The sequence below is a fragment of the Agelaius phoeniceus genome, chromosome 14, assembly GCF_051311805.1.
Source record: "Agelaius phoeniceus isolate bAgePho1 chromosome 14, bAgePho1.hap1, whole genome shotgun sequence".
NCBI classification, from domain to species: Eukaryota; Metazoa; Chordata; class Aves; order Passeriformes; family Icteridae; genus Agelaius; species Agelaius phoeniceus.
The window spans coordinates 12492840-12519810 of NC_135278.1; the positions used below are offsets into that span (position 1 = coordinate 12492840).

Sequence of the window (26971 nt, forward strand, 5' to 3'; positions counted from 1 at the left end):
TCCCAAAAGAAGCATTTCCTGCTTGAATGGTAATAAATAGAAAAAACTCTTTGTCACTAGCTAATGACTCCTGACTTCCACACAAGTTCTGCATTTACTAAGTTGGAGTTTTCTGAGAATAAGCATTCAGTGTTTATTTTCAAAGATGGAGATATTTATCCTTAGACAACATCTCATTGCAGTGGCTTTATTTCTGTTAGAGCAAACAACAAATGGAGGTGCAATCATTTTGTCAGCTTAACTGAGAGGAAGGAAATAACACAATACACAACTGATGGAGAAGTGTGTTTTGACTGACTGGTGGAGCACACTACAATAGAGCTAATCAGGAAAGAGGGTCCTTGTATAAACACAGCCTCACAAAATTGCATTTTTATGAATGAGTTGCTTCATGTGATTTCCTACTACTTTTCACCTTGTGTGGTAATTTTCTACTGTGCCAAGAAAATGAAAAGCAATGATTCTTATCTGGTAGCAGGACTTGCTGGTGATAGTGTGTTAGAGGTTTGGTCCACAAAGTCCAAGTAAGAGCCCTTGGCTTTTTGAACAAGCTTTTAACCCTTCAAGTGAACAGTTCATTCCCTGTCAGCCAAACTGCAGCTGTCACATTTCCATTTACATCTGCACAATTGGCTCTCACATTTGCTTCATTGTAAGCAGAGACATGAAAATTAAAGCAGTACCAGGTCAGGCCTGAAGCATTTTACTGCCAGCCTCTGAGAAACCTCTTGGCACAAGCTGGGATTTCAGGTGAGACAAAAGGAGTTAGGTATATATCTTTTTAAAAGGTGAAATGCTGAGCTTCTCATAGCAACATATGCCCTCTGGTTAATATATTGATTGAGAGCTTTGTATGCAGTTAGCTCCATTGTCATCTGTGGTGTGCAAGTTGCAGTATCACTGCCAAGGTTTGTCTTTGCCAAAGTAGATCTAAGCCATGTCTGGAAGCATATGCATTTGAACTGGGAGTGAACAAAAGCTTAACTTTGGGTATGAGCTAGATTCAGATTAAGGATTTGGCATGCAGTTATTTGCCCCAGAGGATGCTATTCAAACAGATCTGTTCTGCTGTCAAAAGGTTAGCCAGATTCTTGATTGAATGATACTAGAGGCACTGTGTTAATTAATGGTGGGAAAATGCCAGATCTTTTGATTGAAGGAAGTAGGTTGGCATGCAATTGTCTCATAAAAGCTTTGAAACAATTTTGTTAGATTCCCTGAATTTTGTCTCATGTTTAGATAATTTTTTGTTTCATCATTGCAAATTACATGAGCAAATGTCCAGGAGGTACATCAATAGCAAAATTATAGAACAGAAAATGTACTTTGGGTGCTTATCTCAAGAAGAGGGAAGTCATTATCCACCACTAGGAAGAAGAAAGCTGTTCCCCAGCATTTGACAGTTCCTAGCCACATGAGAGTTAACATTTTAGCTCCCTTCTAAGAGTTATCTGGTCTGGAAAACACTCCAGCTGTGCTGAGTGGCCCACACACAAGAAAGAGGCCCTTCAAATCATAAGCAGCTGGAATTCAGAGATGACCCTGGTGCTGACTGGCTTCCCACTGGAGCAGTTCAGGGCCTGGGGCACAGGTGATGCCTGTTGGCTTGGGGCATGCCCTTTTGCATGGTACAGGGGAGGGGGATCTGCATTCAACTCAGAAGCTGTGTTCAGCTGAGCCACTCAAAATGCACAGTAAGAGACTTGAGTTCATTGTAGCAACAGTTTGGGCTCCCTGTCTGTCACTGAGGATGCTGTAAAAGCCTGACTGGAGTGGGGTGGGTGCTGTGAAGCTGCTGCAGAGGAAAGGTAGGAAATAGTGTGGGGAAATAGAGCTGTGTCAAATAAACTGTGAAGGAACTGGGACTTACTGAGAAGCCTGATGGTTTTTCTAGCTGGTTATCACTGCTTTTCCCTATGTAAAGATATCCTAAGGCTGTTTGTTTTCAACTGCTTTCTACTTTTTCAAGAGAACTCATTAGTGTGTCTGAATATGGAATGACAGATTTTTGAAACAGTAGGGCTGTGGTGGGGGAAAAAATGAGCCTCCAGACTCTGAGGCTTTACTGGCACTTAAAAGCAAAGAGTCACTCCTTTCAGGAACTTTTCTTCTTTAGTTGGTCCTGTGAGTAGCTAAACAATGACCTGAGCAGCACATCATGCTCTGCTTTATCTGGCAGAGACCACTGTGTAACTAGCTGGAGAGACCAAATCTTTTACAGGTCTCTTCTCTGCTTTTCTGCAGCATTTCTGGTGTGACAGCATACTCCTTGTGACTATGACAAAGAGACAATAAAAACATCATGTATGCTGGGAAGGAAAATGCACCTGTATGAAGAGCTGCATAGGATCACATCAGAGTATTGATGTGTACAACACTGTCTCTTTAAAACTCTTATGGAAAATGGAGTGACATGTGTTGTTGAAATCACAGTAATGTGATTATTGTCCCAAAGTTTGTGTTACTTTTGAATGAGGTGAGCATAAGCATAGGAGGAAACAGCACTTCAGACAGTTCCTGAGCAATCTGGCTGCTAAACAGCCTCTGGCCATGTTCACCTGTCTCTTTTGGGAGGCACATGCATTTCCAGGTGCCTCTGGGTAAAGAAATGTCTTTCCAGCTTGTCATCCAACACCTGTGACTTCCAGCCATGCCCCAGGTAGTGAGCGCTGCTCTCCTGGGACAAGGTACAGAAGCCTCCCCTCAGTCTCAGTTCTGTATCTGTCTGTCTCTTGCATAAACAAATCCAGCCCAGGCAGTCCCAGCCTGGTCACTGGATGCAATCCTAGAAGGATGAGGAAAGGCAAAGCAACCCCTTAGGCTGCTGCATTGTCAGGCCAGTACCTTCCCAAGGTGGGTCAGTCTAGGTGGCCACAGGAATTGCTGCCTTGGGAAGCTGATGTCATCCTTGTTCTAGTGGCTTCACCATGTAAGTGCTGCTGCTCAGAGCAGCCTGGGGACATGCCACATTCCATGGCATTTGGAAGGGAAAAATAAAAGTGTAGACAGACAGCTGTATCACAGCTCTTCCCTTGACAATTCATGAGGTGGTTTCTGTTTCATAGCAGAATTACTGCCCCTTTGATAATAGGAAGAATATTTGCAGTACATTTAATTGTTTTAATTTCATGTAGCTTTGTGGGAGGCCAAATAAGATTTTATACTGTTAGCTTTATTAAATACATGTTGATACAGTAACAGCAGTAACTTTTTGTTCTTCTTTTCCTTGAGCAAGGCTGCAAATCAGTGCCCCATATCTATAAACTCTTCCTAGAATTAAAGAAACTTCTTGTAGAGGAATGGGAATTTGAATAAATGTTGGTTTTAGACTTTTGTCAAGTACAGAGATTGTGTAAGTCTAGAGCCTCTTGTAGCTGAAAATATCTTCTATTGCCTTTCTGTTTAAGAAAGACCAAAAGTGATTTTCATAAGGTGAATAAGTCATCTGATGTCTGACCTCTAAAATAAGATTAGCCTTTGTTTTCAGTAAACACATCTGTCATTGAAGAGCCAGCAGTTTGTTGCCTTCTCATCTCAAAATCCCTTTGGGCCTTTTCAGTTCCTATGGAAAGAGCTCTGAGAGGCTGCCAGTTCATTATGGTGATTACTCTCCAAGAAGGGCATGGCAGACCATAACCATTTAAAATGTGACATGCAGGAGCACATTTAGAAAACTTCCAAATGTTGCAAGTAAAGCTCAGGGAAACAGGGGGAAGCCCTGGTCAGATTGAGCTAAAAGGGTGTAGGTGGGAATGGGATATGAAGAGAATATGGAGTAAGGAATGCCTGAGCACACTGGCACAGAATATTTGCAGTGGATGAAGGTGCTCCAGCAACTTTTCTGCATATTCTACAATGAACCAAGTACTATTTACTTCCAGAAAATAAAAATAATAATATAAGAAAAGCATAAAGACAGCAAGAAAAGCCTGAAAAATTGAAGAAAAGGCTAAAGAAAAAAAAAAAAACAACCCTGTTGTAACTACACCAGAGACTGAAACTCTGAGGCTGTTGGGGATGTAAAATTGGTTTGTAGGCTGACAATTGTTTATTTTACAATCTCCAGTCAAATAATTTCAGGTGATGAGTTTTAACAGTAAAACTTTGAAGGTAATTTTTAAATGTTTAATTTCGTGTGGTATAAGATGCTGTACTGTATTAAAAACACTTCTCCCCATTTTCAGGAATACACAGTTGTTTATTTCAAGCTAAGTCAAATTTACAAAACCTATTTGCACAGTCTGGCCCAAAGTTTTCCAACGGGGGTGTGAAGCCTGTGCCTGCAGCTATGCTTTTTAATAGTTGTGTAATCTGCTTGCTGGAGCAGTCCCCTGGCAGGAAGGGCTGGGGTATTGTTTCCTGCTCTCAGATGGAGATATTTCTGCACAACAGGAGGCAGGGTCCCCAGTAAGGGTTTGAGGAGAGGGCCTGGGTACCCCACCTGCTGGGATTCTAAGCTACTGCGGAGCTGCTGGGGTCCTTCAAGCACAATTATGTGCAATTTTCTATGTGTTGTTTTGGACAGGCATAAAGACATGTTGGGGCTGGTCACACTGAGATAGATTTGTCTGGCACTTCAAATTCATTCTGTTAACTTACAATGTGAGGGTCTAAACTGCTTGTTCTACTTATTACATGTAAGCTAAAAGTGAGAAATAGAGTTTGTTTTGCTGCTTTGTGCTAAAATGTAATTCTTGAAACTGGTCATTTCTGTTGAATCACGGCCACAAGGTAGGTGGTGACACATTGGCTGTGTAACAACTGTACTTTGTAATATATGTTTACATGCCATCAGGTATACAAACATTTGATTGCTTACATGACAGAATTTTCTTTTGCAGTCATTGATCTCAATTTTTCCATTTCATTTTCTCATTTTCTTTTCTAGCTTTACTCACAGACAAACCTCCAAAGCCATTGTTCCCCATGGAGAACCAGCCAACTGTTATAGATGTCCAGCTGGGTAAGTCCCCTTCTGGGAATAATAGATCCTAAACTTCCACTCTGGTAGCAGATGGGATAAATTGAAAGTGGTAAGAAAGGTTTAGTGGTAGTGATTACATGCAAATAAATTTGCAGTTTCTCATTTATAACCGTAGAATTTACTGCCACGGTAATTTAAGGGAGTGAACATCAGGGAATGGCAGTACTAATTGGTTGCAATGGGTATTAAATATAAAACACTGATGCTTTTCTTAATTTATGATTGGTAGAGTAAAATATGTCTATATTGGTCAGTTGATGTTCACCCTAAGACAAATGTTCTCATAAAAGAAGTGCTGATTCCTTTAAAAGTTAGTGTAAAGCATTGCATTTCCAGGTTGTTCTGAATGTGTACCAGAAAGGGCTTTTGACTAAAATGCTTGCATGCTTTTCTCACTCCTGTTATATATTCTTCTGTGAATGCACATCTCTGAATCTCAGCTAGCAGCCTCTATTTTCTGTCATGTCAGAAAATAATGTTAGAGAGTTCTGCTAACTTTGGAGAGCTGTAGGGCATTGTGATACTGAAAGAACTGCTCAGCATTGAGGTTCCAGGGTTTTTTTTTCAGTGACTTGAAAATAGATTTCTAATTTTAAGAAGCAGAATTGAAGTTGCTGTTAAGGACTGTGGTGCCATGAGCGTAAATTACAAGAGGTGTATTGCATATGGGGATTATTCACTCAGTGCTGAAACTGTGGCACTTTCCTTCTTGAGCTTGACTCTCTTCCTCCTTTATACCAAAGCTGGCTAGAATTCAGAGGTGGAATGGTGTTTCATGGCAAGCAGGGTCAGTGTGAAACATCTTAAGAGGGCTGGTGACATTGTGGTAAAGCTGTTTGGATTTGTGAAATCCATATACATACATACAGGGCACCAGTGGAGATGAGTACAAAGACACGTCCTCGTTTGTAAACCAGGTGCCAAACAGTGTCAGAGAAGCACTGTGGATGTTATGAAGTATTTAAAAATGGGACTTGAATTCTTGAATGTGAGAATAGAAATGATTTGTGACCTTAGTGAATGTTAAAGATTTGCTTTCTCTCATACACCTGAATTGACCCAGGAGTCTGTCAGGGCTTGCACAGGGAAGACAGCAGTGGATCTGGGCAGCAGCCAGTGCCAGATGAATTCTGCAGACAGGTGCATATCTGCATATTTAGGTTCCCCTCCACAGGCCTCGAATATCTGTAGCTGAACAGAAATTGCCCCTAAAAGAGGATATGAAATGGATCTGGAGCCATAGTTAAAACCCTACCTGAGTTACCAGCAAAACCCACTCACTGAAGTTTGGATCAGCCCAAAAGACTGAATTCAGTCTCCTGGTCTAACTTCTCAAAAGTCAACTTTCTAATGATTTCCTTTGGGAGCATGCTGTCCCTGTATACATCTGTGTAATAAATGCACTCAGAGTACACATCTTTGTTTCCTGCATTTTCATTTCATCTTCATTTTCTCCTCCAAGTTCCCCTGTTCCAGCAAGACTCTGTTGGTTTTGCACTGAATTCTTTGTCGTTGTTGTTGTTTGCATGAAAACATTTTGTTCTGGCTGATTAAAAGGAGGTTTGATTAAAAAATTAAAATAAACCCCCTCCTCTCCATGGAGATGTGGCTCAGTAATAGGATTTTGGAATACCTCCAGAGGGAAATACAAATCTTGCATCTTTATATGCTGGAATGTAATCCATTAGTTGTCCCTTAAGATCAGGGAATTTGCATATGGTGCTTTTTTTTTCTGATATGTTAATAGGTTTGGTTATTGCCACTAAACCATATTCATATGTCTGAACCTTAACTTCTTTTGCAGTGAAGTTTATTGATTTCCCTCTTGATTTAACTTGGCAAATAGATAAAGCTGGAAGATTCTCAGGGAACACCTTCATCTCATGGAGGCCACCAGCAGCTTGGGGCAGGAAGGCTGTGCTGGCCTCTGAAATGTGCCACAGCCTTGAGGGACTGGGAATTATTTGCTTGCACAATGTAAGGTGGGGAGAAGTTTTGTGTAAGGACCTATAAGGTCACTTCATTGAAATCTTGTTAAGCTCCTAGGAATTTTGAAAAATTGACATTCGATATTTTGTTAGATATTAAAAGGAAATTTCTGTTTTACATGCCAATGGAGTCAAATTACCCAATATGCCTGATTTTTCAGTAGTTATGCAAGTGTGAATATGCCACTAAGCTACAAAAGAAATTAGTTTAATCCATCTACTTGTTCTGCAGAGATTATTTTAGTTTTCTATTGGAAAGCTAATCTTTAAAGAAATAGCTGTCTTTCCTCTATAAATAGAGGAGATTAATAATTATTTACTGTCTTTATCCTTAATGATTAGCACAATGCAATTCAAAATCTCCCTGGGCCTCTAGGCAGCGGCCTAACTATTTAACAGCTTATTTGCCCTTACTGCAAACTTCAATATTCACCTTTTACCTTTCAGATCTTATAGGAAGTTTTAGTGAAAACAGGTATGCACCATTCTTATTGACAGTGGATAAAAGAGCTCCTTCAGGCTTCAAACATGTTCCAGAGCCTGCCTTGTTCTTCTTGAGGAGCAGGAATGTACTTTGTGTTTTCTGTTTTTCTTTGGAATGTGACAGAGATCTAAAACCAATCCTGTCAATATTAGAGAGAAGCAGAAACTGGAATTTGCTTCTTTTTTGTTTTTTGTATTTGCTTGTGGAGGGAAACAGAGCCAGAGACTGGGGGGGGGGGGCGTTGACAGGAGGACAAAAGATCATCCCAGAGGAGAAATAGTCCAAAATAGTTTCACTCATTTGCTTTACCAAGTCAAATAACCATTTCATCTCCGGGTGGACCTAGAAAATAATGACAGGTGTTTTTTTTTAAATTGTCCATTTACTGCTTTCTTTTGGAAAAAAAATAAATTATTTATGTTTTAGTTTTTTTCCATTGAGGTCAGTATAGAAATAGTTCTTGATTGTGTGGTATGTGATACATTTAATCTTTCTCTACCTTGGTATTAACAAATAATGTTTGTTCTTACTATATGTTTTGCAAATATAAGGCATTACTCTGCTAATAAAATGTTCTCCCTAAAAAAAAATATCCTAAGTTATCTTCATGATATTAAAATCAAATTTGTTAGTATGGGTCAAAATACACAGCTCTTGTGCCCAGGAGATGGGGTGGCTTTGGCAGAAGGCCTTGAAGACCATCTCCCATGTGAAGCTCTGCCTGGGAGTTTATTGAAGTGTGTGCCAGTGTGATTCATAGTTGAGTTGTTCAAAGGCCCCTTTTTTGGAGCAGGAGCTTGCTGTTACTTTGACCATATAAACCTAAGTGTGTTTATGGATTGTTCGTGCCAAATCCCTGAGTTTGAGAATTCCTTATGTGGTTTAGAAGAGTAAAGATTGAGACCTCAGTCAGGTGTCTTGGGGCTGTGAGCAGTAAGTTTTAAAGATCTGTTATCTGCTTTCACATACAGCTGCCTGACAGCAAGTGGAGCATGCTGTGCTGGAAGTCTCAAGATGACATGTTGGCAGTTGCTCTGCTGATTTCTTAATTCATTTGTTTCATTCTTTTCCAGCTAACTTTATTCACTCTTTGTGCTTTGAGAACATGGAAAGAAGGAAAACCACTCTTTTGTGGTTTGATTACATGATTACTGAGTAGGTTTCTCCTCTGCATTTGCACAATTTTAGTGGCACCAAGAAGCCAAAATCCCCCTGATCCCTGGAGCTGTTGTGCTGCCAGCTCTGAGCTGGTGTAGAAGCAGTGGGACAGAGGCATTTCTGGGAGAAAGGAAGCACAGTTGTGCTCTGCTGATTTTTGGCTGGACACAGATCTGTAAGGATCTATATCTAGCCAGTCTATGTATAAGCAGCTGCCAGAGTTCTTTCGCTTGCACCCTGGCTGCTATTTTTCATTTGTGTGTTTCACAGAGCAGCAAAAACCTAAAAATACAATATCAAAATAGATGCTAAATCTGTTAATTCTGTACCATTTTACAATGAGTGCAGTGTTAAGTTAGTCTTCTTATGAATGAGTTTGTTGAGTGGAATAAATTTTGCATGTTTGGGTCTATATTAATTGGATATATAATTTACATATCATTTGCTTTTCAGCTATGCTCTGGTTTTGCTTTCAGGTGTTTACTTAAGAAATGTAGCAGGAGTCTTACAAAACAAAGCAAGAATCCTCTGTGTTAATTCATTTACTGAACAGGAAGGATGTCAAGGGGTTTAACTCACTTTTTGCCATGGTAGTTTCTCTGTTTCTAAAGATGCTGAGGAAAGAAAACACCTAGTTTATGAGGATTGTCATTATTCCTAATAGCTGAACTGTTCAGAAAGATTTTGTTTCTAAAAGATTTAACAGCACAATTCCCTGGGACTCATTATTAGGCAGATCAATAGAGATCAATAGAGCTACTGTAAAACAAGTGCAAGGGAATGTACAAAGTTACATCTGCTGACAGGTATAGGAATAGACTAAAAATAGTCGGGAATAAAAAAGCCCTTTTAGTTTGCAGTAGTGGCTGGAAGGAATTATTTGAGGAGTGAAAACTCATGCATTTACTGACATTTTAAATATACCACTTCACTTTTCACAGTCCTAATTTTCCCTGAGATGCCACTTCTCTTCTTAAATAATATTTTTTAACAAAGAAAGCCCTGCAAGATGTTTGAGGCATTCATTTCATACCAAGCCCGTTTATTCAAGACAATCCAGCACTGTCTCATTACAGATTTGCTCATTAAATCTTGCATTCTTTCATATTTAAAGATACAGGTATTTCATAAGCAGTTGAATAGAGTGGTGATCTTGGACAGAAAGCAATACAGAAAATTTGAACTGTAAAATGCTTCAAATAGAGCAAGTGATTTGAAAGGGAACTTGGTAAGAAATTCTTATTTAGTGTGCTTGCAGTGTGGAAAGAGCACTGATACTTGTCCATGGTGAGACCTCTTGAGTGTCGTGGACATGCCTTTGGATTTGGGGTTTGATTAAAGGGTCACGTGAGGCAACTGCTCAGGAATGTGGTGGGTGCCTATAGAAAACAAGGATCCTGGATGTTGGTTACTCCATGCTGCCTTTCTTTCCTCCCTCAGCTCCTCCCAGGCATTCTCCAGCCTAGGGCTGATCAGGAGCTCTCAGAGGGAGATCTGGGTTTCTGTGAGCCAGGTCAAACCCAGGGCTTTGCACCTCCCAGCTCGTCTGGGACAGCATAGAAGAGACAAATGTTGAGGAATCAGAGGTGACCTGATCCAAGTGGGTCCTGAGTCAGCAAAGAGGCTGCCTGAAAGTTACCCATAGAGACTCATTGTTCTTTCCTAGTGCAAGGCCTCAATGGGGGGTAAGTGACAATCTTGCCCCAAATCATGTCCCACTGACTTATTCTGTGTGTGGAGTGACCCACATCACCCCACAAATCCAGTTCTGAGTGATCTGAATGACAGAGCACAGGGAAGGTGCGACTAAAGGCAGAGAAGACCTGTGGGTAGTGTCCCCTTCTCCCCAACACCAGCAAAACTTTGGTTCTCTCCATCCCCAGTTCTCCCCACACTGCACTTTGATCTCACAGCCCTGTCTCCCTGTACTGTTGCTGTCTGGAGGAGCAGGTGGTACCCTCACTGCTGATTCCTCCTGGAACACGTTGTTCCAGTCATCCATGGCTCCTCACTGCATCCACCTCCTCCCACAGATAAGCTGGGAGATCCCTGTTCTTCCCATGGGTGGACCCAGCCTCACACGTTGTTTCCCTCCCTTCACCAGGATTCACACAGGACTTGCTGTGTCAATCACCCCAGACTTGGTGCTGGAAAATCTTCTCCGCCCAGCAGTGCAGACTCATGTACCAAAAGCTCCATGGTTCTTCACAGAAGTACATAAAGGAGCAATTTTCACTAGGAAATGAAGAGAAACTGAGGGGATGGTCTTTAGGACCTGCCTTCCTTTGCAGCACAAAGGATACAGCTCCACAGCTATTTCAGCTGTACGTGCCTGTAGGAAAGGAGACAGGATTTACATCTATTGCAATCATTATGTACTAATCTGCAGGGAATATTAGAGACAAATTGTTTCACATTTAGGTTTAGAAGTAGTTCCCTAAATACCCAAAGTGTATTACTGCTAATGCTTTGATGCTAATTTGGTCTGTTGTTAATATTCCTTCTTCTCTCAAGGATAATGGTGAAATGCTGCACTTCAGAGACCGGGGCTGGGATCTCTGGTTCAGCTGGTGTAAATCCACAGTTGTTTTGCCTTTTGTATGGTAAATCCAAGTTTTCATCTGTGGAACAGTACAGTCCATTGGCACCCTTCTTTCTTTTGTTTTAATGGACTTGGAAAGACAAGCCAAATTCTGACGGCTGATCTGTGGTTTTTACACTCATTGGGATCCATGGGATTGGCACAGTTATGTCAGAAATTAAGATTTAGCACTTTCCAGTTTTTTTTCTGTACTTCTATAAACTATTTATTGCTTATGTTGGGTTCAGTGGATGTTAGGTCAGTATATGCTCTTGGGGCAACATGAGTCTGCCTGTATAGAAAAACTGATTAATTGGTGTCAGACAGACACCCTTTCAGTTAGTTTTGAAACAGCAATACAATAGATCAATCTGTTGTTCCAAGAAAGTGGTTAAGAGGAAACACTTCAGTAAATCCTGACTTACAGCTGTCCCAAGGCACTCATCCAAGGGCATTAGCTAACGTACGATGATTGAGGAACGCCTCAAATCATCTTGCTCCAGTAAATCTTCCTCTGAAAGTGGTGACTGTAGTGTGGGGGTGTCCAGGACATGGACCTGTAGCATTTCATTAGGATTACACTGCCATCAACCAGTGCAACCATCATTTCAGCTGCCACAGACATGCAGCTGTGCTGAGCTTGGCTAAAGGATCTCTTGTTTGGTTTCTCAATTTACTTCATTTGACTGGTGTCTGGGAAATGGGCACAAATTTGTTTCTGAAAAAATGAAGTTCAGCCCATGGACAGGAAGTAGAAAAGACGGTCTTGGTGGAGAGCAGGGGCTTAGGGCTGTTGGTAAGAGTTGTGGGGCTTTTTTCTGCTATAACTCTCCTGACCTTGACCAAGGCTCTGTCCCCATTTAAGGTGAGGATATTGCTTGTCTAGTTTTCAGCAACATTGTGACAATAAAATCATCTGGTGTTGGGAAAGTGCTCCAAGAAGGGCAAAGAAGGAGTGCAGATAGAAAAAGCTTTGACCTGGATTTTTGCCTCAGGGACCTTGCCTTTTTGGGCTCTGAGCCTGACTGCAAACATAGAGACATTTAACTTCACCATCCACAGACATATGCTATTGTGCATTGAAAGTCAGACAATATTAATGTTCCAGAAAAGAGAACCACAGGGCAAAGTTTGCACCATTTTCCATGCTTGTTGGAAGCACTGTCACTGGAAGAAATTCATGTGCTGCCATTTTACATTCCCTCTACAGTGTTTGTCATGTGAATGAGTTATTAAGCTGTGAATGCCTCATATATTCTGTAAATTACAGAGTAGAAACATTCAGCACTACTATTTTGACCTTTTCAGCATTCTGTGATTTGCTGGGCATGCCATTCCACATCTTTTGTTTACGGCCTCACTAAAACGTAGGGATGGAGCTGAGTGGGCAAACAGTCAAAATATACGGGGCTGGGAAAGGTCAGGGTCATGCATCACAGCACTGCTGTTCAGTGGGCAAGGAAGATTAAAATCTAGACTAAGTGTTCTCGTGATTTTTTCCTCCATCACTGAAAAATAATAGACAATTGTATTTTGTAATCTGTTCCAAAGGCAGCAATGCAGAAAATAAAGACTGATGGTATAATTTTTATTTCTTAAAATTTCAATACCGTAATGTCTTGATCTTAGAGGCTGTGAAAATCAAAGCTGTCATAGTCCTTCAAAAGAAGTGAAATGGAATTCTACTCACCAAATCTTTGCTTCATTTAATCCCTGTTTGATAAATGTTGCTCTTACCTTCATCCTCAATACCCTTGTGCTTGTCTCCATCCTGCAGAAACAAATAGTTTGTATTAGGTAATTGAACTTCGACCATTAGAACGAGATTGAGCTACAGTTTTTGTGTTAGATATTGCAATCCAATGAAGACCAAATGAAAGACAGTCAAAGCAAGGCTTCTCTTGAAATTAGGAGATATTTTTATTACCTACTGAAGACACGTTATGTGACTTCCCAGAACCCCTAATCACATGGAAAGTAAAAAATAGAGGAAGCAGTAATCTAAGGAAAGGCAGCAGAGGCACTCTGATTTCTGCCATACTTTTTTAGTTTAAAACAAGCCACGTGGTGAATGATGACTGGAACTTTCTGCTACTGAGTGGGTTTTTATTATCTGCTTATACTATATGAGAAGCTTACTAATTTTAACATTCTTGGCTCTAGTCCCATGAAAAAGTGAATATAATTAGTCATGAAAACATCCACGGAGATCTCATTGATGCACAGTCAGGTGTGCAGTTACTTCAGCTCACAGGAGTCTAAACTCACTCTTGAGCAACGTTTTATATATACTCTAATACAAATTTCACTGATGGTCTTGTACACTGCATTAATTAAAAGACCTAAGAAAATTTCATTTTATATCCAGCAGAGTTGCAAATTTAAGTGAGCTGAATATGCCATTGCTATAATGTCAGTGATGAAGTTTGTAAATGGTGCTATGTGCTTTCCTGGCCTAATGTGATGTAACCATTTGCAAACTCAAAGTGTTTTTCACATTTCTCTAATCAAACTCGGTGGATTGACTTGAGAATTTAAATACTTGGGATGCAGTAATTTTAATTTTATAAAGGAAAACAACTGGTGTGTTAAGTGTGCTTTTACATTACTAGTGAGATGATTAAATATTAGCAAACACTCTATTCTCTGAATTTTGTCTCTCTTTATGAAGGTAAAGATTGTCCATGTGGATGTTTCCTTGGATACATCCTCTAAATGCTTCTGGACATGACACACTATTTTGAATAGAGTATTGTCAAGTCCTGAATATGCAGAGTTTGAAAAGTGAAACTGTTATGATTGGACAGGCTGATCAAATCAGGATTTCTGTTTCCGAATCACATTACTGTAAGCTCTTCTTAATTATTTCCTCATCTGTTTTGATGAATTTGAAATCCATTTTATAGATGATATTCTGCAGCCTGTCATTCAAATTGTTGATATTAAAAAACATTGCAGGCAGAAAACTGCTTTGCTGTAACATTTGAGCACTGCCCCAATGAAGTGAATGCATATAGAGTAGGCAGAGAATTTCATTTGTAAGTGCAGTAGGTACTTTTGGTTTAGTTTAACTGGAATTCACCTGCCTTTCCTGCTTAACTCACTTTGCAAACTGAGTTGAAGAGACTGCACTGTGTTCAATAAGGAATCTGCTTTACTAAAGATCATTGAACAAGTGCTTTTATTTAGGACTGTGGTTTAACTTTTCTAAATATCACCTGGCATAGTGAGTGGTGTGCAGTTATGCAGGTGTTATTCACCCTGTGGGCACATTGCCTCTGAGAGGGGATCTGTTGCATTTGAGCAGTGATTCTGTGGCAGGCAAGCATGCTGCTTCTCTCTGTGTCAGGATTTTAAACCCCCACCTCTCACAATTCAGCTCAGACCTTCACAGCCTAACCTCCCTTGTGTGAAATGCCTCCTCAGTCAGGAGACTCTTAAACAAACTTGTGATTCCTAACACCTGAATTTTTTTAGGAGCACTTGGGGGTTATCAGTTGTAGTTTTGCCTGTAAAAAATGCCAGGAAGTCCACAAGTGAATCACAGCACTGTAGTGTGTAACAACGGGTGTGGCTGCCTTAGGTTAGCAGAATAACTTTTCAAGGAGATATCATAAATCCTCCCTGGAAATTTGCAAGCATCTTGTTTTCTGTTCTGATTTTCTATTAGAACATTGGTTCCTACCTGTCTTGTACAATATTCTGTGCCAGCTGTGTAGTGAGGTGTTCTACTAACATTTCACCAAAACTGACCATGCAGATTCTTTTTTTTTTTTCTGTGATATAAGACTCTTCTGTAACTAACTTGTAAATATTGGTGTATCTGCATCATTGTTTTCTGTCCTCTCCTGTAGTTATTTACCCTACAGTCTCAAACACTGAAATCCCTGTCAGAGTTTCCATTAATCTGGTTTCTAAGGCCACATTAGTTAAAATTACAAATATCTTTTGATTGAGAGAGCTTTGGCAAATTTCTGCTGCAAATAGTATTTTGAGTTGTGATTCTGTTATCCTACATAACCATGTAAAAAGTACATCATGTTCAGAAACATCACTGTAAGCATTTAGGGAGATGTTATCAGAAGTTGGTTTATGTCAACTTTTGGCACAGCAAAAATTAGGTGACAAATGAGAGTAGTTGAGGGTCTAAATTATGAACAGAGATGCTAAAACAGGATTGATACATCCAGGCCCAGTCTGGTTCGCTCTGTTCTGTTACAGTACAAGCCAAAGGAACTTCTGCCTAGCAAGGTTATGTTCAGTCACATGAAGAAGCACCCATCATTAATGTGTTACCAATGTAGAATATTTGTTGTCTTTTGTTGTGTCAAAAAAAAATGACCTGATATGTTTGGCATGGTATTACATGTCACTGGTACCATGGCATGCCTTTTAAAGAAATGATGTGAACTCCCAAAAGGAAGCCTGCTGCCCATGGCATCCGAGTGATGACACTTCAGACACACCTAGAACTCAAGGATCAGGGGGAATGATGTCTCCTGTAGGAAAGGAGTGGTCTTATAGTGACACTGTGGTGTTCCTGCTCTGACATGAGCCTAATTTTCATCTGAGGAGACATTGCTCTCCTTGTGTTGCTGTTCCTCGTGGTATGAATAGGGTATATTTTGTCTAGATCTTTGGGAATTTTGGAAATATGTGTGAGGAGGTTGCTTGCTGGGTTTTGTTGTTGTTCTTCTAATGGAAACCAGAGAAACATTTTTAAGCAGATTTTGGGGGATTTTTGGCCATACAATAATGAATGATTATGAGATCAAAAATGGGCAGCAGAACAGCTGGCATGAGTAAAAACATGTATTTTTTTTTTTGCTATATCTCTGATTGAAATCACCAGTTTTCAAAGACGATGCTGACTCTGTTGAATCTAATTTAGCTCCTGCATCAACTCAGTTGAAGCGTGAGTGTAACTGGGAAGGGAACCAATGTTCTCTAGCAGGATGTCACATCTGCAGTGTCAGACACGTGAGTCCCCACAAACACCTGTTTTAATAAACAGCCAATTTGCTAATTCTCAGTTATGCCCACAAATAGCATCTGTTTCTGGCCAGTTGTCTACCTGAATATAGCATCCTTCTTAATCAGTGAAAGCCTCTGTTGCATAACTAGTCTGACTCATTTTCTACCCAGAGATGGGAATTACCCACTCTGCTCTCTGCCCTTAATATCCTTGAGGGAATTGGTGGAAAATAGAAAGTCTGCTGGAACAGTTCCACCCTCCCTTCCAAGCAAATAAAGCTGTCAGGGCTTTGATATGTACATAAAAATAAATGCATTTTTAGAGCTGGGTGTTATTAAAATACCACATTGGCTGAACAATAATTAGTGATGGACCAGTGGAGCACCCAGGGCATTCCCACGGTGGATGTTGCTTTAATGATGGCTTAAAACAAATTTGCAGACATTTATAGTGAGGTTGGATGGTGCTGAGAAAGAAACATAAGCACCTTCCTGACACCTGGAAGCCAGCACCATGCTGTCAGCTGAAAGGAGCCTGGACAGCTGATCCAGCAAACCTGGCATCCCACACTTCCCCTGTGCTAAATATGTGCCTCACACTCTTGGTCCATGGACTTCAAAGGGAGCCTGGCATAAGGGCACAGGAAAGATTACTGTTCTTCCTCAGGCAAATTTTGTATCTTTAGACTGAAATTCTGTGTCTAGTAATAAATTCTCTATATAAAGGCTGTGTGTGCAGCCTTACAGTGCCAATAAAGGAGTAAATAAAACTATAACGCTATAAAATCTCTAAATAATTTCCTGTCTTCTCCTTTGAAGGAACCAACCTCGTGGGAGGAATTGTGGTGGTAGGGCTAATCCTTTTCTTTTCCTGCCATGCCCCATTACTAACTATAGAGATGCAGCAGAAGTGCATTCAGGTATTAAACTATTTTATTGCTTTTCTTATTTAAACATTCCTAATGGGATTACAACAGAGACCATTGCATTTAGACAGGAATGAAGCAACTTCTGACCTCTGCTCATGCGTGTAGGAGATAATATATTGTCTGCAGTTATTGCAAGTAGTAAATTGATGATACAAACTATCCAGCAGGAGTGAGGGACTAGAGAGACAAAGAAATAACATCGCCAGGTTTTGGCAATTTTAACCTTTCAGGAGCTGCATAGCAGCTGACCGTGAACCCAATACAACAACCTGAAACAGCACAGTAATATAGCCAGGGAGGATTGACTCTAACCCAGCAAAAGGGAAGCCATGACTTAAACCTTGACATAAATTTTTGTAAGCCAACTTGTGCTCCTTGTTAGCAAAAGACTAAATCTTTCATCCTCCTTGGTAATTCTGTCCAGCAAATTGTATTTAATGGGAAAATCAGCTCAGTGAAAGCCAATCCAAACTGCTTGTGTCTTGAATTATATTTTATAGAAATCAAGCTGCCCAAAGTGCAGCAGAAAACAATGTGCTTCTGTGGCCCCTGATTAAAAAAAGTGATGGATTATTCACTTACCATACATTTTCAAAAAGAAGTATTCATGCAGTACAAGTTGTCTGATTAGTGAGAGATGAAGCAACCAGTCTCTTAAACCTCTCCTGTAACTGAGCAACCAGCAGTGGTAGATGTTTGTTTTGAGTCCATAATGCACCCTGACAAGGGAGCTCACTGGATGGAGGTAGGCAGAAACAAAATCAAAATTGAATAAAAACAACTGAAGCCCAGGGACAAAACTGCAACATTCTATTTTTATTTTTGAGACAAATGGACTCACTGGGATTTTCTGAATGTCTCTCACTGAAGTTGCATATTAAGTACCTTGAAAGCAAACGATGCAGCACAGGAGGGAGTTGGCTACTTGCTGTGCACTGAGCAGAGATTTCTCATTTCATCCATCATTCACAATGTGCTTCAGTACTTCCAGAACTACTGAACTTATCTAACATAGGGTGGAATAAGACCAAGAGCTCCATTTGCAATGCCTGTTCTGCTCTGAACTGAATGCAATTGCTGGGTTTAATCCTATAGAATATTGTGTGGCTGTGTACTCTGCTTTTTAGGATATATGGAATTATTGGCTTTCAGAAGTCAAGAATTGGTTCTTTATAAATCACAAGACTGACTTACATATCAGACTCAAGGGACTTTTTGCCTTTTGTTTCCTGTAAATGTAGATTGCACTCTACCTGTAAGTACATCATTAGAGCTGCACTTTAAGAACTGCTATCCAGCTTCTCCATTTCCCACAGTGTATCCCACAGAGCTTATGTTAATGGATTTATGGCTTTCCAGGTCATCCCACATCTGACTGTCCACACAACAGAGAGCAGGCTGTATAATAATTTACTCAGAGTAGCAGTAAAAAAATGCAACTAACTCTTGCTAGCTTACTAATACTTGGCCAGCCTTGGGAGCTAGGGGTGGGTGAGCTGATCTCTTTAGACCCTTCCTGGTTCAGCATCCACTGTGTTATGATTTAAGAAGCTGGAAATTTTAACAAGATTGAGACTCTTGGTAAAATCCCAAGATGTTGATGAATTTGGCAGTGTACCTCTTCTCTCTTTCTGTTCACCGCTTCATTGCAGGCAATTTAAATTCTATAATCAAATTATTAAAATAGATTCCATTTGTCAGCTTCTTTAATATACTTCTGATCTTTGCTGTTGAAATGTATCAATGTTGCTCTCAGTCAGTGTGTGCCCAGTCCCTGGATTGTTTCGGTTTGGCTTTGGCTGCTTTGGTGGTTGAAGAAAAAATCTACAAATTGAGATTTTTTTTTTTTGGGGGGGTGGGGAGAGGAACTATGAGGACTACATTCTGCATATCCCCTTTTTGTTGCCTCTCCTTTGGGATCCATGTCACAGACTGGTTTCCACCACTGATGTGAAGTATTTAAAAAAAAATCTTTGTAGCACTTGCAGCCGATTGCAGCAGACATTGTTTTATTCTTTAGTGTCTGGCTGGCTCCAGCTGCCACATCATCCTGAGCTTTGAAAATCATTATTCCATGTGGATTTTGTGCTCCCCTATTAGTGCAGTGTCTGTAGAAACCCAAAGCACGTGCAGCAAGGTTACTTCAAGATTTATTTTACAGCAATTTCATTTCTCTGGATGCCTCGTGAGATTAAAGTCAAACTTAAAAGAATCATTTTCCAAAAGAGAAAGCAAACAATGATTTAGATAGTCCATACCCCATCATTCACCATTCAGGCTTGGAACAATGGCAGCATTATGTCACTATCTTAAGTGTGAATGTTGCCTCTAAATTTGTATTTTCTAAAGATGGAAAGTGAAGCCTTTTCTCTGATAAAGGCTGGTTGTCTTTGATGTCATAGATAAATGCTTTGATAGTTACTTTTTAATTGCTTTATTGCCAAAAATTTTCAATGAAGCCATAAAAGAGAAAAAAAAATCAACCTAATTGCCTCAAGATGGATATGTAATGCATAAATCTCTTGTTTAATGGATCTAGTAATAGACCACCTGTTTCAGTTGCCTTTTCCCATTCAGAATATGAATGAATGATTCTCTCAGATGTTCACAAAGAGAAAACACAATTGCACTATCAAAAAGTCAGTGATTTTTCTTTTTACTTTTTTTTTCCTTGAGGTTTGTTCATTCTTGTTCTGTGTATCAGCCAACCTTGGTACATTTAACCTTGGGAAAATAAAACCCTTTGGTGTGATGTGTAAAGCTTCATGCATTTTTGTTTTCCAGTTGTGTTTTGAATGACAATAGAGAGCCAGCACATTATTAAAACATTGCCAAATCCCCAGAGACTCAGGCCTGAGTTACAAGTATTCCTTCCTGATGTGGTCCATGTATATTCCCCAGTATGGATACCACCCCTCCTGCCCAGCTCTGTGTCTTTTGGCATTGATATTCCTTGTCTCTGCTGGGATTCGGTTGTGTTGACGGATTTGAGCTTCACAGCCTGGGAGCTTTATGGGCTTAAATTCAACCTGGTCTGTAGAAGAGAAATCTGGTGGGAATGATTTACCTGATGGAAGTGCTAAAATCCATGTTTATCACCTATTTAAGAGCAGATGAGGGAAGGAGGAGCCATCTGTCGGAAGGTTTGCAGCTTCTGAGGGAACCTGGAAGCGGTTTCTGATGGATGTGTATCCATCAGTGTTGCAGCCATGAAAGAGCAGGAAGGGGGATGGGATGGTGACCATGGCAGACCATGGGTTTGCAGAGAGGAAGAAGGTGACCCATTGTGAGGTATTTCACTGTTAGTTGAGGGCTGGGAGAGCTGTTCCATGCGTTGTGTTTCATCCTCATTGTGGCAAGCTGGAAATCAGGCTTTATCAGCGATAAAACTTCCCCCTGAGGTACACTATCCTTAGCAGAGGATTTATATGTCAGCTTCATCCTGAGAAGCAAAGAGGAAAAGACCAGAATCTCTGCTGCGTTCAACACAGTACCACATGGCTTAGTCTGTGAGTTACATGTAGAGGGAGCTGGAATTGGTGATGGAGAGCTCTTGTGTCTATTGAGCTCAAGTGTGTAACAAGAAGTGATTATGTTGTGTTAATGCTGTGAGTGTATCCCAGACTTACAGCACAGCCTTTTGCAGGGGAGGTGATACAGAATTGCAGCAGCTCCTCAGCCTGTGGCTCTCCATCAGTGTCAGCCAGGAGCTTTGGACTCTGCCCAAGATGTGCTGCTGTCTGACCTCCTCCTGTGGTTTGTGGAATCCCAGAGTGGGAGATCACAGGGCCCTTCTGCCTCTGTCCCTCCAAAACACTAGCCCAGTGTTAAACTCTTGAACCTGGAGTTATATAAACGACTTGATTTTAAAACCCTTTCAAAGTCAGCAGGATCTGAGCCTTGGCACATAGATAGAGTGAAATTTCTAGTTTGTAATTGCCAATTATGTGAGAATATGCTTTTATTTACAAGTACACTCTGTAGAAAACCAGTACATGAGGGAAAATAGCCTGGTTCAGGCTAAAATGTGCTATTTCTAATAACTGGCCAAGGCAGAATGTGTTCAAGATGCAGACCCCAGAGTCCTGGAGATTGTCTTGCTCCAGAACAAAACAGAGCTCATATACCATAGGGCTCCCACCCCAAAATCTCTCCTGAACCTCCAGTTTTGTTTGCTGCAAGATAATTTGTAATAGTGGTGAATCTGGAAGATAGACCTGCATGGCAAAGGTATGATTTAATAAGTTTCAGGACTTAAAAAATTGAAATAGTTATGCCAGCACACTCCCTGCTACATAGTTATGCTAATATAAAGATATCTTATACTTCAAAATACTTTCTTGTTCTAAGTGTTGAATGTCTGTGCCTGTACATGCAGATTCTGAGGTAACAGATAGTTTTAATAAACCCCTTTGATATTCTGAGTTTACACAAAACAAATATCAGATTATGCTTGCTTTTTATGCACCAACTCTACTTCTGGTTTTATTTCTCTATAAATAAAGAGCTAAGCTCTAGTTACATATGCCTAAATGTCTGAAAAGAGGGATTTGATTCCAGAAGCTGTTGTTGTAATGCAGTTAGCTCTGATTTTTCTGCTAGAAAATTCCATTTGGAATCATGTTAAGGTAGGAGAGTAAAATAGACTGTGAAAGTTAGCTGTTTCTGGTGCTCAGAGGAGCCTGCTTTTTTCATCCATTCTCTATTTTATGAAGTAATAAGTCTAAACCCAAAGTTTTATTTAGCTATTCCCAAGGAAATGGAGGTGCATAGTCTGATTCTGCCTCTTACCAGAGAAAAGTAATATATAAAGCTTGTGGTTTGCCTAGGAGCCTGCAAAGCCTTATCCTGTTGAGTAAATCTCAAGTTTGTTCTGTGCTACCTGAAAGATGAGCTCATAAATAGCTGTACCAGGAATGGACATGTTCATTGTACCTGATGGTTTTACCATCATCTGCAACTTCAGGCACTGAGATATCCTGATAAAATGAAACCAGATGCTCATAGGTTTTTTATCTGTTCTTTCTCTGTTTAGTTCCCTGAATTTTAATTGTTGCATTTTAGGCTGTGGCTTTTTTTAACATAGTGTAGTATATGTGTATTCCATGTGTGTGGAGGCAATGTGCTTTTCCCCAACTTCTCAGAGGAAAAGAACCAAATTTTCAAAGGTATTGCAAATTAACAGGAAAATAAGAAATCTGGACATGGTATTTTATCCAGGGCTGCCAATGACCCAATTTATTGGCTTCAAGTGAACTTTCCCCAAGGCAAGTTTTGCTTTTCCAGCTAGTCCTCTCCTGCTTCCCAGCAGTCCCATCTGTGTCAGAAAATGATGGAAATGTAGCAGAGCCATTGCCTTAATCAAACATCTTGTCCCTTTGCCTGCAATGTGCTGTCACTGGGCATTCAGGCAAAAGGGCTAATTCATTATCACCAAGTTGTTGTTATTAAGAATAAATTAGAGCAATTATGCATTATGTAGACCCAGAACATCCTACATCCATTGCTGTATTCACCATGAATTGTATGATTCAATGGAATTCTAAGGAAGAACCAGTTAGTGATGAGGATGAAATACAATAAAAAGTGGAGCAGAGATTGAAGGGAGGAAAGGAAAAAAGAAAAATAATGTCAGAAAGACAGGTGGAGAGAAACAGAAAGCTGTAGAAAGTTATCACCTATCAGCAAGAAGAAAAGCAACATGAAAACATTCTGATGGAGAAGAAAGGATCTTTTTAAAAGGAAAAAAGAAAAGAAAAAGTGAGAGACTTAAGAAGTGTCTCTATCTAGCATCCAGCCTCAGGAGAGCTGTTCTAAAATTGAGGTCTGTTAATAGGATACATCACTTCTCCTGGCCATTTACTCAGATGTATGTATTATTAAAGTCTGAATAATTTCCTCACATTCTATTCAAACACTGGCATCTATGCTTTCCACTCCTGAACCCTGGCAGGATTGCTTGGATACTGACAGAGATCCTGACTCTACTTTTGTTGCATGTTTGTGGTTAAGTGTATGTGACTTTCAGGTAATCTGTACTGGCTGTATGTGAAGGGATAAATCTGAACATCCACATGGATCTTCAGGACTACAAAACTGTGCCAGAAGCAGAGCAGCAAGTGTGTGTGATGGATTGTGTAACTCTTCCAGAGGAGCACAGATTCTGTCTCCAGTTCTTCACCCTGAATCATGCAGTATTGGAGTTATCATTAATTATTGCCAGTGAAGTCGAGCATATGGGCTTAAAAGAGTTTAAAATGGTTTTGTTTTCTCTTTTATTGTTACCCATCTGATACATACAACCAGGCAGCATAAGGCACTTGATTCTCTTCACCAATCCCTTGTGTACAATATTGAAAGAATTCAAAGCAGTGCATATTTTAGCTGTCCTTTAGAGATGAATTACTGCTGTTTATGCTTCATGCAGACACTTGGAAAGACATTTCTGCATATATATCATATTTTGCTTGCAAGTAAGTCTTTAAAGCCACAGTTACATGAGATTTAAATCTAATTTATTCTGCATTTTTTTAAATCTGTGATGAGTTTTTAATTAGCTAACAACAGTAAATCTGAAGTGACTGAGGGAGATATTATGCAGTTAGCTTTTTAACCATTTCAAAATCATATCTTAAGTGGAGAAAAAAGTCAATATTCAGAGAAATGTCTTTCTGAGTAGACATCCCCACAACCCTATAAACAATTTGTGTAAGAGTTCAGGTGTTCTTCTCACTCTTATTTAGACTGAGATTTCAGTGTTGAAGCTGAAATATTGGTTCTGTAGAAGGGAAAGATAAAGCTGGTACTAATGGAATAAACATTTTATTTCACTGTCTGTGTATCCATATGGACAACTGAGCCACAGAATTCTGCTTTTGGGCAGAGTAGGTCAGCATACACAGCCTCATCCCTGTGTCACATGCATATATTCATCTCTATATGCTGTGCCTTGGGAAGTTCTGCATTCATATATTGCAGCTCTGCAATAAAGTTAACTGTCCTTTCCCCCCCTCATTTTCTTAAGTGCAGTGATTAAGGAAACTGTGTGGATAAATCACAAAAAAATATCTTCTGTCCCTCTGCCTTGATAGGGAAAGTCACTGCAAAGCCTTTTTTTCTTATGTACAGTATTGTGTTATCTGCGTCTTTTCCTTACTGTAATCTCTTTTTCTGTGTCACTTATTAAAAATTCTGACTTTCAAACAGCCACATAAATTTCTTTAAACATCTTCTGACTCAATAAAAAAGCAAGGAAGGGATTAAATTGAACACTCAAGCTTCATTCCATCGTCTCACAAAAGTGTTCAGATAAACTATGAAATAAATCTTTCTGTCCTGTCAGGTCATTTCAGTAGCTCTGATATTATTTATGGCCTCATCTATATAATCCTCACTCAGATGTAATTGGAAAGTTCCCCCCAGTCAGCTTGCATGATCTTTAGAAGTGGAAAGTGCAAATGCTTTTGCTTAACTTCAGCTCAGATAAGAGACAGGGATCACAGTAGTAGGAGTGCATGGTTATTCTCAAACAATATTAATGTTCAATGAAATGAAGAATTCTGGAGGTGCTTCACCCCATTTCCGTTCTGTAGTAACACAGCTGGAAGTGGGCTGTGCTGCATGAGCTTTTCTAGAAAAGGATTCTGATTTCCATTGTACTCGTGGTGCTGTGGGAAAAGAGGCCCATTGGGAATGTGTGGCTCCCAGTTTGCTTTGAGCTGTGAGATTTCAAAGGGCCTGGGGAAGGGAGAGTGGATTTGGTTGGCTTTTGCTGTATGAGCAAGTTTTTTTGAGAGAGAGGCATAATTCCAGAGCAGCTGAGAATCCAGAGGACAGTGTAAGGGAAAGGAGAACAGCTTTGGAAATCCGGCCTGTTTATTTTTGACCTTTACTGTTGATGCTTCCTAACCCAGACCTGGGTTTAACCAGAGGCCATTGTTTGATTCTCACCCAATAGGTGGCATCCATCCACACAGCCCAGGGGAAGTATGTGCCAAAATCAGCTGCTGACTTCCCCATCCCCTGCAGGTTTTTCACTGGAGGCAGTGCTGGGCCAGGACACAACTCTCAGCTGCAAAGGGGGCTTTAAAAGTAAATGTCTGGCTATAAAGGAACCTTTGGAAAATTATTAGCATGGGATTTGTGCCACAGCACATCAATATACCAAAAAAAGGAGAGAAGTTTGCAAACATCATTGAGCTTTGCTCTGAGTGATCTCCCTTTCCCTTCAAGGAGGCTTTGAACATCTCCTGGTGGAAGAAAGTGATATTGGGTTTATTGATAGTCTTTAAAGGCTTGAGAAACATGTTTAGAGAATAAGACTATTACTCCTTAAATTACATGTACTAAGATTATCTGAATCTCTAAATACAGGCTTCAGATTTTTTCAGTCTCCAATTACATAACTTGGCATCACTGAGTTCAATGCTTTAGCACAAAAATAATCATTGTCATAAAAATAAGGCTTTGCTACAGGTAATGTTTGGAAGATAGTTATGTTCTTCTTCTGGACTAGTGAATACTCATACTTACAGCAAATATTCTCCTCCATGCCTAAGAGAATTATTATGGGCTGCTGCATGAAAGACTTTCATTTCATGTTTTTAGATGTCATTCCTGCGAATACTTTAAAAATTGAATCTCATCACATCTGTTTCATATGGTTTAGAACACTGTTAGGCAGCTTTTCTGCAGGTGTTTGCTGATTTTTTCTTTTGTTTCAGTTGTCCCAGTTTGATTCTATCTGAAAATCTTTTGGTTTGATGTCATCTTGTACACTGTGTTGCTGTCATGGTTTTGACTGGCTGAGATGCCATGGTGCCTAACCCTATTAAGCTCCATAAAAGCAGAAGTTAGAATTCCTCAGCATAATCTTAGCCCCTAACTCTTTTCTAAGCCATTTACAAACAGACATAATATCATTTGCCATGTATATTACACTCAAGCAGATCATGAAAGAGAGGTCTCTTTTGTACTGTCATAATTCAAACTGCAGTTCTAAGTTATTTTTCTGGACAGTGATGGGAAGGTGGTGTTGAACATAATGGAGTGTATATATGCTTCTGTTTAGTGGGTTTGGTAACACAGATTTGTGAGGGGAATCTTGGGTATTTGCTTGGTGATACCCTGGCTTGCACCATTCTGTTTTAAACAGTGTAGTTCCCTGCTTTGCCATGTAGTAAATCAGATCCTGCCACTGTTACTCTGGCAGAATCCCACAGTATTATGCTTAAAAAGATCATGCGCATACCAAAAAACCCAGATAGGTTTGGGGTGGATATATGGCTGTGTGGAAGAACCTGCCAGCTGTTAGTGATTTTGAGGCCCTGCCTGCTCAGACATGACATGTTTCTCACTGAGCACCTCTCTACTTTCATGCCCTGGCTGGAGAACAGTCCCTTCAACAACAGTGGGGCTCAGGTCAGCCCTCAGGTTATGACAACGTGAGATAGAATTTTGTACTGCAAATAAAAGGCTCAACCTTTATTTCAAAACTAAGTGGAAGCTTTGAGAATACCCAGCTGCCATCCCTCATTTAACTTCTTCTCCCATTTACTTCACAGTGACTGTTAATTACATAGCTCCTGTTCCCTTCTCTGGCATCTGTTTTCCAGTGTTTCACATGGAAGTGGTACAATACAGTTGGTGTGTGTGTCGATTTGGCACAGCCTGGGTTTTGGTACCAGGGTGGGCCACAGAAGTGGCTTCTGTGAGAAGCTGCTGGAAGCTTCCACCATGTCTGACAGAGCTGATCTCTGATGGGTCTGGAGATGGACACACTGCTGGTCCACTTAGAAAGGTTGGTAACCCCTCTGTGATGACATATTTAAGAAGAAAATCAAAACAGAGCATTTTAATGGAACTAGGACATAA

General features: G+C 40.1%; 1 protein-coding gene across 5 annotated transcripts in view; it reads left to right on the forward strand.

Annotated features, from left to right (window-relative positions):
• The window catches only part of IL1RAPL2 (interleukin 1 receptor accessory protein like 2), a 337388-nt gene that overhangs the window by 237550 nt on the left and 72867 nt on the right, over positions 1-26971 (forward strand). For 4 of the 5 annotated variants that reach the window (XM_054641407.2, XM_077185965.1, XM_077185964.1 and 1 more), the window contains one exon: positions 4889-4963. The exons of the other annotated variant lie outside the window; for it this stretch is intronic. In XM_054641407.2, coding sequence (XP_054497382.1) covers positions 4889-4963 — 75 coding nt within the window. The remainder of the gene's footprint in view (positions 1-4888; positions 4964-26971) is intronic. 5 annotated transcript variants of the gene reach the window in all.